Here is a 15,756-nt window from a genome sequence, read left to right as displayed (position 1 = left end):
TTTCATTGTTTTTGCACAATTTTTAACGGTGTACTTAAAATCATGCTTCAACTTAAAATTTCAGAATAAAACACCGCTCTAATCCTTGGTTCTCCCCAAACATTTTCAAAGCTCTTGCTGACAGAGATGCCGTTTGGAAGCCACCAATCATCTGACAGACTGGCAAAATTTCAGACACCAACAAAATAACTGTCTCAGACTTATTAGAAAAGCCAAATCTGACTTCTACTTATCCTCACTAGCAAATACCTCTGGAAATGCATCTGAGTTTTGGAAAACAATCAAATACTTGAAAAATGATTCCCCTGCATCTCTCCCTCCTAAAATTTGCTTTGAAAATCGAATAATCACACTCAAATCAAATATATTTGAGGCTTTCAGTCACTCTATCAATACATTTTCTTTAGATCTGTAAGCCATGGTGAAGTTTATAGTTAACTAGTTGATTTAAACCGTAACAAATCTAAGAGTGACGATAATTTAGATCCATCCCTCCTTTGCCTCAGCACTGATCTAATTGCAGCGCCTCTAGCTTACATTTTTAATTTATCACCTACTGTACATCAGGTAAAATCCAATAATCTGGAAGTCTGCACAGTTATCCCATCACATAGAGATGGTGACCCTAGCAATTTAAATAATCCAATCTCAAAATATTCCTGTGGAGCAAAAATCCTGGAGTCCCTAGTAAATTCTCAACTGAGACTGTTTCTTGAGTCAAATAACATATTACAGTCAGGTTTATCTGGGTCATTGCACAGATAAACAGTCCATTAAATGGTTTCATGACTATCTCTCAGATAGAACCCTGTAATCTCTAATGGTTCAAAGTCCCCTTAGGGTTAGTACAGGTGTTCCACAATGGTCCATTCTTGATCCCCTTTTATTTAATATATACATAAACAATTTTCAAATCTCTGCCACCTCAAACTGTAATGTTCATTACACTATTATATAGCTTTTTTGAAATTCTGCTAAAACTAAATGTATGCTATTCTCCAGGTCACAAAAGAGTATACAGCCTACTGTTCATGCCCAAACCCTCCGTGGTCATAAAATTGAAACAGCTGAATATTATTAATACTTAGTGACTCTGGTTTATTATGGTGATGATGTGCATGCTTCTGTCAACATCCCGAGGCCTCTTAACTCTGTGTATCGCAGGGCTCTGTGTGTCATCACAGGGGACACTTTTCTCACTCTCCATTGCAGCTAATATAAATGTTGGGATGGTCCTCCTTAACAAATAGCAGGGACCAGCATTGTATGTTGTTTATTTATAAGGCTCTACTGCAAAAACTGCCTCGTTACCTCTGCTCTCTGGTTACATTCAAATACATTGCTTACAATGTGAGGTCACAGGACATTTTAACGTTTTCATTGCATAGTTATAAGTAGATGAAGATGACCTTACATATAAATTCTGCATTACTGTTTAGAATGGGACATAATTCAACTCATATATTTGGGAAGCGTCACAGAAGGAGAACTAAATGAAGCCCAACAGGGGGTTTTATGGATGTCAGGGGGTTTTATGGATGTCAACAGAACAGATTTAAGGCTCTTACTGTAATTCCTTGGCCTCATTGGACTTCAGTGTCTATTTCCAGCACAGCACGTGTCTGCAATTACTACACTGACAATGTGAGCTGGCAAAGTTTCCTCTTTTTCTTATTATCATTAACACATATATTGAAAAAGTCTAAATCATCAGCGAAGTTATTGCACTAACTGTGGTTGTCAGTGTATCCAAAGCCTGAAAATGCTTATTCCTCTGTGCCATAGAGCTCCATTGTTGTCCAAAAGCTATTAAAAACACCTACATGAGCCACAGTGTAGCACTGGTTCACCTGCTTCTTCATTATGATGAACATGGACACTGAAGTCTGAAGGTTTTAAGAGACAGACCAATGGACACTTTGTTTTTGTCTTTACAAGGAATTAGTTTACAATAAAAAAAAAAGTTGCATTTTGATTTAAACAGCTTGTGATGGGCAAAAATAATTCAACTTTTACTAAATCAAAAGCAAACATGATGTGTATGTGATGAAGTCCATCTTCAGCAAGTTTTGAATCACTGCATGCTGTTTATTTGTAGGAAAATTAATGAAAACAAAAACGCTGGTATGGTCCTTTAATCATGTCAAAGAAAACGTTTAATGCAACTAACGCTCACTCTCTGGTGGCGGGTCTGTTTACTGCAGGTTTCTGTCTATATGGCTTCTATTACTGCAACACCCTGGAGCACCTACACTTAAAATAAAACTCACAACATCTTCATTCCCGTACTAATAGCACACAGGTAGAAAGTAGTTGCTATATCATCCAGTAACAAGTGTGAAAAATGTTTGGGATTTAAGTAAAGAAAAAAGAAGGCAGTTTTATTAAAGCCCAGGTCCATGAGTGGACACAGGTGTTTTAATACTGTGTGTAAATGTCATCTGCTCACAGCAGTCCTCAAGACGCTGAGTCTTATTGTTTTTAATTTTCTGTTTCCCGTCATACTGTACAACGCTGACCTTGACTTTCCTCTGAGGCTGCTGTCTTCACAAAAGTGTTCGGTTGCCGTGGAAACTAGTGTGAGATGCAGAGATGCAGCCAGATGTGACAGAAAAGGATTTAATCAGTTTTCTGGTCATGCCTGTGATTCATTGTAGTTGATTCATAATTTCTCCATGTTTGTTATAGTTTGTCATATTTTTTATGGCCTGACACACACATGCATACAGCAGCAGCTAACCTTTTGACCACACTAATGAGTGAGTTTCTTCTTTCTTCTAGGCCTGCCAGTTAAATATCCACTATCTCAAGGTAGCTCTCTGCCTGCTCCGTCTCCGTTTCTTTCACCCCCAGCTTGCATCACACTCACTTTACTTACTATATTAGGATTGTTTGTGGATCTCTCTTGGGCTTCCACAAATCAATCTGATTTACTAACAAAGGCTCAACACAACAGCATATAGTTGAACCAGCCCAATTTGCTCCTTCTTCTAGACATACTAAATTACAGTAATGTGCTTTTTTCTCCTCTAACTCCTCTCACACACTCACACACTAACTTTATCTTGACCTCTGTCTCAGTCTTTCACATGTTAATCACACACATACAGTAAAACACATTTAAACATACAATTTAAGGGACTATATATAACTTTGATAGAATGGAACAATTAAATAATTTATTTTAAAAATCTGACATTTGCAGCTAAGGTTTCTAATATGCATAGAAAATTTAAATGAAAGTGGTGTACGTATAAGCTTTAAGATATGTACTCCCTATCTTACACACAGCATCGTTGTTAGTAAATTTGTCAACCACTCAGGCCTCCGCCACAGGTTGTGTCAAACTCTGTCATTGGCCAAGAGAGCTTCCCACCTGCTTCTCATTGGCTGACAGTGTGGCCCACAGCCCGCCTTCTACTAGTTGTATCTGGACTATAGAAGGCTGTTAGGACATGAAGCATGGACCCGCTACTTCTCAGTAACTGTATGTTTGAATTCACACACAGGATCTTTGTGTGCATGCCAAATCTGTCCACACAGTGGCAGTGTTGTATTTACTATGGGACTGGTGTGTGGCTGTACTGAATGTGTTTGAGTACAACTCTGTGTGGCCACTCTGACATAAATATCCCAAGTTTTCTTTGTGTCGAAGCAGGTAGAGGTGGTTTTGTGAACTGTTTGTATGATGTGAAGTTTTCTCATTTTTTTGTAGGTTTGGTCCATGTTAGACATGTAAAGTTTGTCTAAGTGTCTGTTGAAAATGACCACTATATGTCCCTGCAGTGCAAAAGTGAAAGGTGATTGAACTGTTGCAAGCTGCAGTAATCACACTACGCACAGGAGCAACACATTATTCCGATATTTCCTGCTGACAAAACCTAGCTGCATGAGAAACGCAATGACAGTGATATAATAACATATCGTGTCTAGATATATAAACTTTGACATAGGTAGTGTTGACATGCACCAAAATATCTACCCTAAACAGCTCTCGACACAACCACACTATAAGCTTAGGTAGACATAAACCAGACTGTTTCTGTCCCTGGTTGAACATCCCTCCAGCAATGTCTAGGTAGGTTTTGATGTCAGGGGTTCCCAACCGTTTTGACTTGTATCACCTGTCACCAAATGTAGCAATGTGAACATGAGTTATGAAGAATAAAACCAAAAAAGTAATTTTCCTTTCTGGATTTTTGTCATTTGAAGAATTTGTATTGGCATGATGAGGTTAAAATATCCAGAATTTTACAAGAAAAAAGAAAAAAGCCAGGAAAAAGGGAAAAGTTATTTTTTTCCTTTTTTTCCATCTTTTGGGTCTTCTCATTGACTTGTTGTGAGACTCCTTCGCTGGATGGGTCAGGAACCACAAGTTTTGCCATCACACATAATGATGAAACCCAGACTTAAGACACAAGGATGTGAAATGAATAACTGATGATACAAATGATAACATTTGTAACCCCATTACTGCTTTTTGTGATGATAAAGTGTGTGAATCTATTTATTAACTGTATTATATTTCTATTATTATGAAATAATGCTTTTAGAAATAGGCATGTTAAACTGTAAGGCACTTATATTCCCTGTTGTGACACTCACATTCTGTGTGTCTGAGAGCTACAACTGAAATTAATTAATGGCAATTAAATAGTGTATTTGGTAGCATATAGACCCAATAATATTTTCTCTGTAACTAGTTAATGTTAATGTTAGCCTGCTGTCAATGTGTACGCATTGAGACACTTAACCTGAGTCAAATAAATATGTGACAGTTAATAAAATAGAGTATATTGCCAGCCAAGGTTAGAGAAATGGTTGGCCTGGCAACAGCCTGTCTATGCCCCACCAGTCGCCTGTTTTCTCCGCTCTAGCTGACAGAAACACACAACCGTTGGGGCCATGAAGGGAGCTGGCAGGGTCCTAATTGCCCTTTTTGTTCAAAGACACTTGGCAGGCCAGTCATTGTAACAACAGGGATCCTTACAACACTGGCACCCCCCTGCTGACCGCCCACCTCCTCACAATTTCTCCAAAGCGCACCAGCAAGTGAGATCTTGCTGAATGTCAGTGAGGATGTCTGAATATAACAAGTGGCATGTCAGTGGAGAAGCTAGATTGCTATGTCTACTATATGCAGCTAAGCAGTTGTCTGTGATGGTAAGGGATGTTGGTGTGTCAATCGTGACACCTTGTAGGAAATGATAATGTAATAACTGCTAAACAATTACAGAATTTATCATTATGTATTAGAATGTAATGGCCAGCATGCAAAACACAATAAAAAATATCTTGAATGGGACTGAAAATGTAATAGTAGTGTCAATTCATAATATTTATATACCATAATAGTATAATTGGGTCAATCAAAATGGGTACATGATTATGCGATACTGTTTTTTATTGTTATTTCTAATTATGAATATATTATATGTTGCACTTCATGATTTTATGTAATTGACACGTGTTTGCATTTTCAACCCATTTAGAGAGATATTTTTATTACATTTTAAAAACACTTTTGTGGTCATTACATTATCAGTTTCTGACTCCAGACCAGCTCTTAGCAGCATGACGACTGACTAAGTGCCACATTCAAGTCCTATGGAAGGAGGCATCAAACTGTAAAGGCACAGAACAGAATTGTCCAAACAACTCATTACTGCCCCTGAGAATTTCTCCATGTTTTCGGGATTTGCTTTTTTGTGAATGCTAAACTATCAAACTACATCCATAATATCCTGTGAGAAACCCACAGGAGAAGACAAATTAAAATCTTAAATCTACTCTTTATTTTAATGCCATTTTTACTTCATGTGTGTGTTGTACATCACAGAAAGCCAAACTGGGCCACGGTAAGAAAGTGATCACGCCGTCAGATCACCGGCGGTTCAGCCTGCCTTCAGGTAACATGGACCGGGTCCGACTCAGTGACTTCAACTTCCTGGCCCTGCTGGGGAAGGGCAGCTTCGGCAAGGTGGGAGCCACTGACAAACATAATGTAACAGGACAGTAATGACTGTAATGCTGATATATCTAGTAGTTCTGTCACGCCAGCATTTGTCTGGCGTATTAAATTCAGAATCTTTGTGATTAATTTTGACCTTTGACCTGTGGTGTCTCTGTTTGACTGTAGGTAATGCTGGCAGAGATGAAGTCAACAGAAGAACTGTACGCTATCAAGATCCTCAAGAAAGACGTGGTGATCCAGGATGACGATGTTGAATGTACGATGGTGGAGAAGAGGGTCTTGGCCCAGAGAGACAAACCACCTTTTCTCACCCAGCTCCACTCCTGCTTCCAGACTGTGGTGTGTAAAGAGCTCAATCTTACACTGCTGCCAAACTATAAAGACACACAAAAAAAGTCATTTTATTTGATTTAGAGGGTGCCATTATGTTCCCTCATCTTTCTTTCAATAGCCATCTATTCATTCCATGGCATTTCAAACCAGTGTATATGTCCTTGTGTGTCTGTCTATCATTACATGTGCCTTTCACTCTCCTACTTACATTTATTCACACTCGTTTGCTAGCGCCCCTGCAGAGAAAACTGTTACTGAGCTGAGACCACCCTTGAATACGAAGTCTCCAGTATGACGTCAACTCTGTGCGTAGACAGGGTGATTCAAGGAGCCTTTGATAAAAACTACATTTACTGATCAAAGCTTCCTAGATAATAAAATAGAGGTATACAACCTGTACAAGCTACTATACTGAAAGAATAGGCCATGTTCAGCATTTTAATATATCTGAAAGTGGACCATGTCTTATTGTAAGATACACAGCTGTAGACTACTAGTCAAAATCATGTCTGAATATTATAGTTACATTCTTTTCTTTCCCCTGAGGATCATTCATTCATCTATATAGTGCTGCCCTTGTAACATTAACCTCTTTTTTTATAGGATCGGCTGTACTTTGTGATGGAGTACATTACTGGAGGAGACCTCATGTATCATATTCAGCGTATGGGCAAGTTCAAGGAGCCACAGGCAGTGTAAGAACACTACAGTTCATACACAGACATACAGTATGTTTTAAGGACCATGAAGATGTCCTGCATGCATTTATGAAATGCACACATTTATTAATATTTAATATTTAAGGTTTGTGTAAGGAATGCTTATGTATTGCTTTCTTCGTCTATTCAGTAGAAAAATCACTCAAGTGACACATTTCTTTTGTGAAGATGTGTTTACGTTTTCTGTTTTTTGCAGGTTTTATGCTGCAGAGATTGCTGTAGGTTTGTTTTTCTTGCACCGAAAGGGAATTATCTACAGGTGGGTGAATCAGAGGGAAGTCTGTTTTACATTAATGAAGCATCACATTCACCTCAAAGATTTTTAAGACTTTTAAGATGTACATGTTTGATTACATTGTAAAACTGCATAACTGCAGAGAAGAATGTATCAGCATACAGCTTGATAGATAGATAGATAGATAGATAGATAGATAGATAGATAGATAGATAGATAGATAGATAGATAGATAGATAGATTGATTGATTGATTGATTCCTGTTTATCAGTCATAGATAGAAATGGTGGAGTACCACATGAGGTAAGAGCAGAGAGTGAAACATAAGATTGACTGCACATTGAAAATCTAAGGAACAGACTGTGAGTCATTGAGGACTGAGACGGAAAAGAAAAAGAAAATCTATAGGAAACAGTAGTGAGGCAGCGTACAAGGAAAGCATTAAAGGTGAAGTTGAAGGAATGCAGAGCTAGGGCTGGGTATTCTTAAAAAAAATGTGATACTTAAACTGATACTGTGACTTCGATACTTAGTGATACTTTTTTCGATACCAATTTTATTTAATCCATTTTAACAAAAATAAAATTACACATTAGGAGAGCATCAGGAAGAAACAGACAGACATAAAGAATTAGAAATGAAGAGAGGAGAGGAGAAGTAACCAGGTCCAGAGGGAGAACATTGAGTGAGAGAAAGCGATTTAAAAATGTATTTAAACTGCAGAGCTTGGATACACTTACGAAGGAGGCAAGTATTAAATCCATACCAATGATGCAAAATGCAAAAATGCAAAATGCAAAAATAGAAAGGACACAAGGAAGTGCTTGACAGAGACTAAGGTCACCCTGCTGCTTTTCAGCTGCTTCAGCTAAGCACTCACATTCCTCTTCACATCCCACCAGCCTTGTGTTTCCTGACTCTACTTTGAGACATATATAACTGTCAGAGGTGGTGAGTGAGGGGAAGAAAATGGAGAACTGAGACATGAAACACAGGCTGAAACACAGGCTGAATTATAAGGGCAAAAAAGCACAAAGAAAGCAGGATGAGGGAAAACTTATTTCAGGCCAAGAAAATGAGGTTTGTAACAAGTGAATGATGTATGCTGTGAGCAGATAAACTGCACAGAGAGGTGGCAGTGGTGTCATGGTGGCTGGATTTCAGGTCTTTCTCTTTATTCTGGACAACAATACACAAAACGTATCAAAGTCAGTCACAAATCCAAACAGAAAAATGCATGTACATAAATGCTCACAGCTCTTCTTGGCTGCAGGGATCTGAAGCTCGACAACGTGATGCTGGACTCCGATGGCCACATCAAGATAGCTGACTTTGGCATGTGTAAGGAGAACATGTATGAAGGCATGACCACACGCACCTTCTGTGGCACTCCAGACTACATCGCTCCAGAGGTGAGATATCTGTCATGACAAAACAGGGCCAAGATTACAATAAGTGCTACTCCCCAAAAGCCAAGGGATCAGTTAGCAATCATTAGCATGCTTGGCTAATTACCTAGTAGTGGTAGTGATTAGTGATGTTAAAAATATGAACAACTAGCCTGAGTTAGACAACCAAACAGACTTATAGTGGAATGACATAAGTCTGATTGAAGCATTTTCTTTATTATGCTAGACTATTATATCATAGACCAACTAGCTCTAAAATCTAGTATAACCACAATTCCTTTTCCTTGTTTAGCGTCAACAGTTAACTAGCGAGGATGCTAACTTTTTGCCTGGGACTTGCAGCTTTCTATGCTCTAAATACTTGTACATAATTCAGTCTTCTCTGTCCCTTCTGTTATTACATGTTGGAACTAACTGTGACCTCTCAACTCACTCATGGACTCACCTCCTCTGCAAACATCTAGTTCTTATGGGAAATGGTGTTTGGAGGCCACTAAAAACGTAAATATTGAATAAATGATATTAGATCATTTTCGGAAAAACTACTGCCCCTATCTCAGGCTGGACATTAGGAATTAACAGGAGGACAACATTTTCCAAACTGGGCCCTTCATCCACACTCACTTCAGCACCGCGCCACCATCAAGGTCAAATGGCAACACAGACAGGTTGCCAAGTACTTTGTGACAAGTAAATAATGTATACAGTGCTCTCTCTGTGTCTGCTGTCAGTCTCACCTGTTGCGTCTGCCCTAGCTAGCTGTCCCACAGCAGCATGTTGGCTGCTGTCCCCCTCCTCTGCAACATCTCTCTTCATTAGCTGCTATTCCCTCCAGACCCTCTCCTCTTGCCTCAGCTGCCACAACAGCACTGGTTGAAGCCTGGATGTATACGAAACTAATTAATTAGATAGCTTAATCACTCTGGTCACACTTTTCAACTTTCTCATGTGTGTTTTCTTAGGTTTCTAATACCTGCAGGACGAGTCCTGAAAGATATTTTTCAATATCCACCTGGATTGAAGTAGCAAAAGTCAGCGTTAGTGTTAGAGAATTAAAGAACCAACAACAATCTTTCCTCATCATGCCAAGGAACAGTTTTTGTCACCCACCTGGATATTGATGTTGTACATTATATTGGGTTGCAGGGATGTGAGAAACTACCTATTCTATACCCTTGAACAAAACATTGAATCGCCCTAAGCTTAACAGAAAATTAAAAAGCAAACATTTTCCTGGTGAATTAACAAAATGTCACACTTTTAATTAAATATAAACAACATGCCATATTTGCCTTTGATGCTGTCAAATCCCAATAGACTGAAAGTGTTTGTATTTACATTTTAGACGTTTCACTGATGTTCCTATCCACAACAATCTGTATTCAGTACTGTATTCAGTTAAGAAATCACAGGAAATGACAATCAGCTGTAAAGTCAGAGAACACTGACAGATCAAAAATGACTTGTTAGTAGACAGGGTAAAGAGATGATCCACTGAGTAATGGTAATGATATATTTATATGTTTGGTAATATGTAAATATGTATTACTATGTATATCTGTCCACTCACATTTGTCTGCACTGCCTTGTGAGGGAGCTCGGTATCTCACAAGTGGGAGGTGAGGAAAGTCCTCACTCCTGCTTTCTCACAGGAAACTTCATCTCTCGTTGTTCTCAGGACTGCCCAGTCTTTCTATCCTACATGGCAGTAATACAGAAATAATCACGACTACTCTTTTTTTCCTGACAGATATTAATGGCTTTATAATGACCCCATGAGCCATCTCTTTGCCTTTCTGACACCTCTTTACATCTTCCATTTATGGCCAATAAATTTTTACTTTTCATCCAAAGACGTAGCCTTTAAGAGGATGGAAACCCATAGTAGTGTTTTCTGATTAAGTAGACAACAAAAATCATAAGCACTTGTAGATCATGTGTGGATGTGGGTGTAGTTGTTTTTATGAAAGTAAACCACAAATTGTAACTTTGTGAACTGTAAAAATTGCTGCATTTCTGTCTCTGTTGAGGGCAAGTGCAGCTGTGCTTTAGTTACTTGCTTGCTTGGTTATTATTGTGTATGTGTGTGTGTCTGTGTGTAGACTGTGTGTGGGAGGGAGGTGTAGGGTGGCAAATTAGATGGTAGGAGAAGGCTCCTTTGTTATGGCAGCTCAAAATAGCTGACTGTATTTAATGGTGGTTGATTTTGTTAGGGTTTAGATTCCTCTTTACCTGCCTGTAATCAAACAATATTGATGGGACGGAGACAGCTGAGATGAAGCCATCTTTTACCACTGAAGTTGTTAATAATTACACTTTCTACATATAGAAATTTGGTACTGTGTGTATGATCCTTCCAACTTTTTAACCTTTTAACTTTTTTGTCTCTGTCAGATTATAGCATATCAGCCCTATGGGAAATCGGTCGACTGGTGGGCTTATGGAGTTCTTCTGTATGAGATGCTGGCAGGACAGGTAATATGTTCACTTTTACTGCACCATGAGCCGTGGCCATTTGATGAAGGAAAAGAGATTTAGAAGACCAAAGGTCCATCTTCATATTTTCTTAAATTTTAGGGACTGAATGATTCATGGGTTCATTTTAACTAATAAATGATAATGATAATAATATCTAGACATATCATGAAGTGCAGTAGGCTACAAAGGCTATCTCTATCAGAAATGACTATTAAGAGCTCTATATTATATAAAATGCCAAAAAATGGTTGATTATTTTTCCCCACCAAATTTATAAAAACAATAGAGAGAGTTTGGTTTTGAGTAGTTTGCAGGTTTTGTCCCAGTTTAAGATTAAAGGAGAGAGGAAATAAATGTCATGGTTTATTCATTACAGTAAAGCATTGTGGCATTTACCACCTCAACTATGAACTGTTATTGTGACATTGTCAGACACTTGACACTTGATACAGGCCAGCGTCAGAGGTTATAGACTGTGGACAACACGAGGCCTCGGGACCAAAAAAAAAAAAAAACACAACAAAAATGTATCTTAATTGACATACTTACAGATTTTTAAATTTAACAGGATTTGTTGCATATTTTTCACTAATAAGACAGTGAACATTGTAATAGCACATAGACCTGCAAGTGTAATATCTAGAGAAACAATGTTTTGACTAACTGAAATATCTTTGATAGGGTGCAGTCATTTTTCACAACTCTGTGAATGTGTTTGCCCTTCTCAGCCGCCGTTTGATGGAGAAGATGAGGATGAGCTCTTCCAGTCCATCATGGAGCACAATGTGTCCTACCCCAAGTCCATGTCAAAAGAAGCTGTGTCCATCTGCAAGGGAGTGAGTAATGTTTAACGGGCCATACAGTATTTTACAAAGCATACCATACCATTGCTTTCATTTAAATGCTGGTATAGAATTAAAACCAAACGGCACAGATTGACTCTCACTTAATCCAGCAATCATTTCATAATTTTTATTTTTGTTAAGTTATTGATGCCCGGTATTATAACAGAGAGGTCCTGTTCTGAAAAGCTTTGACATTCAAGAGTGAGGTGTCAGCAACTGAAAAGCATTGCCATTAGATGCCATGCAGTTATTGTTGTTCATTAAAGTAATTAAGTTGAATAATAAAGGAAATTAAGTAATTAAAGCTGGAAACATGCAGTTTGTAAAAACCATAACAGGGAATTTGGCAATTATTGACTTTCATACTTTGATACAGTTGATTTTCATACAGCAAATGATTGCCTGAGCTGTTGTAAATCAAAGAGGCACTCCATTGATTTAGTATTATGCCTCAACAAAGTTTAGGGATTCATGAGAGAGAGACAAAACAAGATGCTTTGAACTAAATGCTAACACTAGCATGGCAACATGCCCATGATGACAGTGCTAACAGTGCTTACATACTGATAGTAAACAGGTATAATATTTATCATGTTAGCATGCTATTATCTGGTAACTGGTGCTAAACAGAAAGTACAGCTGAAACTATTGGGAATGTCTTAAGTTTTTCAGGTGATTTGTCATAAACCAAAGTATTTGAAAATAAAAAGTTGACCTGATGATGATAGTGGGGTTAAACATGATAGTGTTAAGTTACTACTGTTCATCCTGAGGGGGACATGAATTTCTGCACCAAATTTCATGGCAATTCATATAATCATCCATCCAAACTGAAATTTCATGTCAATGTCGTAAGGAAAGCTCCCACACCGACGCATCCTTTGAGGAACATGAATTAATATACAGAATCTAATGGCAATCTATCCAATAGTTGTTGGAATATTTCAGTCTGTACCAACAGATTGTCATTGCCATTCCTAGAGTCACGCTACTAATATGACTAAAAAATAACTGGTCAAAATGAAAGCAGCAGATATCTTGACTTTTTTTTCCAATGGTGGGTCAAACTCAAAAAACACTGGATCCTAAAGTTCCTATAATGGATCTTGTAAGCGTCTTTCCTTAGCCTGGTAAATGCCCATGTCTTTCATACTCTTTGCTCACAGTTTCTGTCATATGATGGTGATATCAGTATGACTTCACAGGTTATTTTCTCAAACTTTATAATTAATCTGAACACAATCATCAATAGTGGACATAATACTTTGGTTGCAGCTGTGAGTAAAGAGATACATGAAATTAGTGGAGTGCTGCTGTAATCTGAAACCTTTTGGAAAAATATTCAGCCATAAATATTAACACTCAGCAGGTTCTCACTTGGAGAATGCTTAATGAACAGGCAGTATGGTTGTTCTGTTTTTTTACTTTTTAGTTTTTTGTAAGTGTGACACAAAAGATTAGTTTCATCACTCTCCAGCAGTAAATCATTTTGTGATTATTTTTCCCTTAAAACAGTTGGCACAGTGGAGTCACAGATTTGCATGGCTTTCAGAAATTGTCCTTTATTTAGAAACCACCTGATCTCCTCACAACTGGCCATTTACTGACATCATCACACTGAAGCAGCATCATGGTTGCCATGATCATGATTATTTACCAGCTAGGAAATGAGTTTTTTCAGAGTCGATTTACACGCCAGGGAAGATTCAATTAAGATTCAGGCCCATTCTGATCAAGTCTTTTAATAACATACGCCGCCTCAGAGCTGGTGACAGAGGAGATTGTCTTGACCCCTCCTCATTCTTAGCTTCACATCTCATTTGCAAAAAATGATTCATGGTTGAAATTAAAAGTGGCTGCTGAATCAAAAAGAAAAAAAAAAAAAAAAAAGAGCTAAGAAAAGGCAGCGCAATTTCCTGTGACTATTTTAAAGCTGGTTGAGTGAAAACAGTTTGAGTGTCAGTCTGGCTCTGCATAATGTTGCTGATGTGATAATGTAATATAGTAATATAACGAAGGCAAGAAGCAAAAATTAAAAAGTGGATAATTGATATATTTGCTTGCTATAAAGATAACGTAGCTTCTCACTCTTTCTTCCCTCACTATTTTTACCTTTTCTTGTCCCTCAGGCACCAAAGTGCCTCTGTCACATCTTCTAATCTGTCATCCTCTGTCACCAGCTGATGACCAAACACCCATCAAAGCGTCTTGGCTGTGGCCCAGAGGGGGAGAGGGACATCAGAGAGCAGGCCTTCTTCAGACGCATCGACTGGGATCGCCTGGCCAACAAAGAGATCCAGCCGCCATTTAAACCCAAAGTGGTGAGTGATGCTATGTATTGTACATGTGCTTATATGATTGTTGTCAATCTGTGTATGTGCAGCTGAGCTTCCAAAATCAAATAAGAACATCAAATTGACCAGTTAGTCGTACTCTATCATGTATGGAAGAGCAGTTGTGAAAGTATTTACATATAAAATATTCATACAGGAATTACTGTACTTACTTAATGCATTTTATTAGATTAATGCAGTAATTATTAGAAAAAAAAAAAGTCCAACATCCTGTTCATTGATTTGCAGCATTGCCTGCAATGGTCAAATACAACCAAACGTGTTTAAAGGAGAGATTTAAACGGTTTGTCTCTGATGTTAAACACATTTATATCTCTTTACAAGATATACTGTGTTGTCATATTGCTCAACTCAGTATGATGAACACAGTCTTATTGTGTTTGAAGCCTTCAAACTGTAAATACTTAACATCTCAGGTGCACCACCGCTCATCACCAACTCCACTACTGCTACTGTCAGGCTGTAACTGGTCAGCGATGTGTAATAGTTTGAAATTGAGGGTTGCCAGATCATTCAATTCAATTCAATTCAATTTTATTTGTATAGCGCCAAATCATAATATACATTATCTCAAGGCACTTTACAGGGTAAGGTCAAGACCTTACTTTGTTACAGAGAAAAACCCAACAGTTCCCACAACGAGCAAGCGCTTGGCAACAGGGGGGAGGAAAAACTCCCTTTTAACAGGAAGAAACCTCCAACAGAACCGGGCTCAGGGTGGGCGGCCGTCTGCCTCGACCGGTTGGGTTTAGGAGAAGATAGAAAGAGGGGGAGGGGGAGGAGAGGGGAGAGAAGAGAGAGAGAGAGAGAGAGAGACCTCGCTGTGTAGGTAATGGTGTTATCAATAATAATGATGACAGGTAACAGTGGTTAATAGTAAAGATGAGTAGTGGTGGATCTGGATCCTGCTGCTCCCGAGGCAGAGATACCTGCAGAATGAGGACAGAGAGAGGGAGAGAGAGGAGAAGCACAAACTACGGGAGAGAAAAGGAAACAAAGTTAATGGCATCATAGTCAAGTATCTTCTATATCCCAATCTTTCGCTGTTCATCATAATAATACCTGTTGCAATTTGTGTTACTTCATGGAATTACTTTCCACTAAGTCTGGCATTGATGTTCTTTTCAAGAATTCAGGCTGTCCACACATACTTTTAAGTCCTTTCATCCATTGCTGCTTTTTATTCTTTAAGCTTTTTTGTATGTAGCAGTCAGTGGCAGCAATGTGTTCATGTCAACCCTAGCAACAAGAAGAAGAAGATAAATGGGCAAGGTGCAATACATTACCATTTATTCAATAGATCAACCTTCTCAGTATTAATACACTGTCTCTAGCTAAACCAAGACCTTCAAAACCTTCATTCAGGTTTATGTGCAGTTCATAAAATACATAACACACATAAATATTTC

The 15,756-nt window shown here is 38.3% G+C and overlaps 1 protein-coding gene across 2 annotated transcripts in view; it reads left to right on the top strand.

Annotated features, from left to right (window-relative positions):
- prkcab (protein kinase C, alpha, b) overlaps positions 1–15,756 on the top strand; it is a 104,557-nt gene that overhangs the window by 85,077 nt on the left and 3,724 nt on the right. The window contains exons 9-17 of one of the 2 annotated variants that reach the window (XM_071473727.1): positions 2,782–2,811; positions 5,840–5,980; positions 6,140–6,313; positions 6,911–7,002; positions 7,223–7,285; positions 8,535–8,673; positions 11,065–11,145; positions 11,877–11,984; positions 14,174–14,314. In XM_071473727.1, the coding sequence (XP_071329828.1) occupies positions 2,782–2,811; positions 5,840–5,980; positions 6,140–6,313; positions 6,911–7,002; positions 7,223–7,285; positions 8,535–8,673; positions 11,065–11,145; positions 11,877–11,984; positions 14,174–14,314 (969 nt within the window). The remainder of the gene's footprint in view (positions 1–2,781; positions 2,812–5,839; positions 5,981–6,139; positions 6,314–6,910; positions 7,003–7,222; positions 7,286–8,534; positions 8,674–11,064; positions 11,146–11,876; positions 11,985–14,173; positions 14,315–15,756) is intronic. The other variant, XM_071473728.1, reaches the window with a different exon arrangement.

This window comes from Trachinotus anak, unplaced genomic scaffold, assembly GCF_046630095.1.
Source record: "Trachinotus anak isolate AG129_WGS33_773 ecotype Australia unplaced genomic scaffold, CSIRO_AGI_Tana_v1 ptg000003l, whole genome shotgun sequence".
NCBI classification, from domain to species: domain Eukaryota; kingdom Metazoa; phylum Chordata; class Actinopteri; order Carangiformes; family Carangidae; genus Trachinotus; species Trachinotus anak.
Note: the sequence above shows the minus strand (reverse complement) of the source record. Positions and strands in the feature narration are given on the sequence as shown.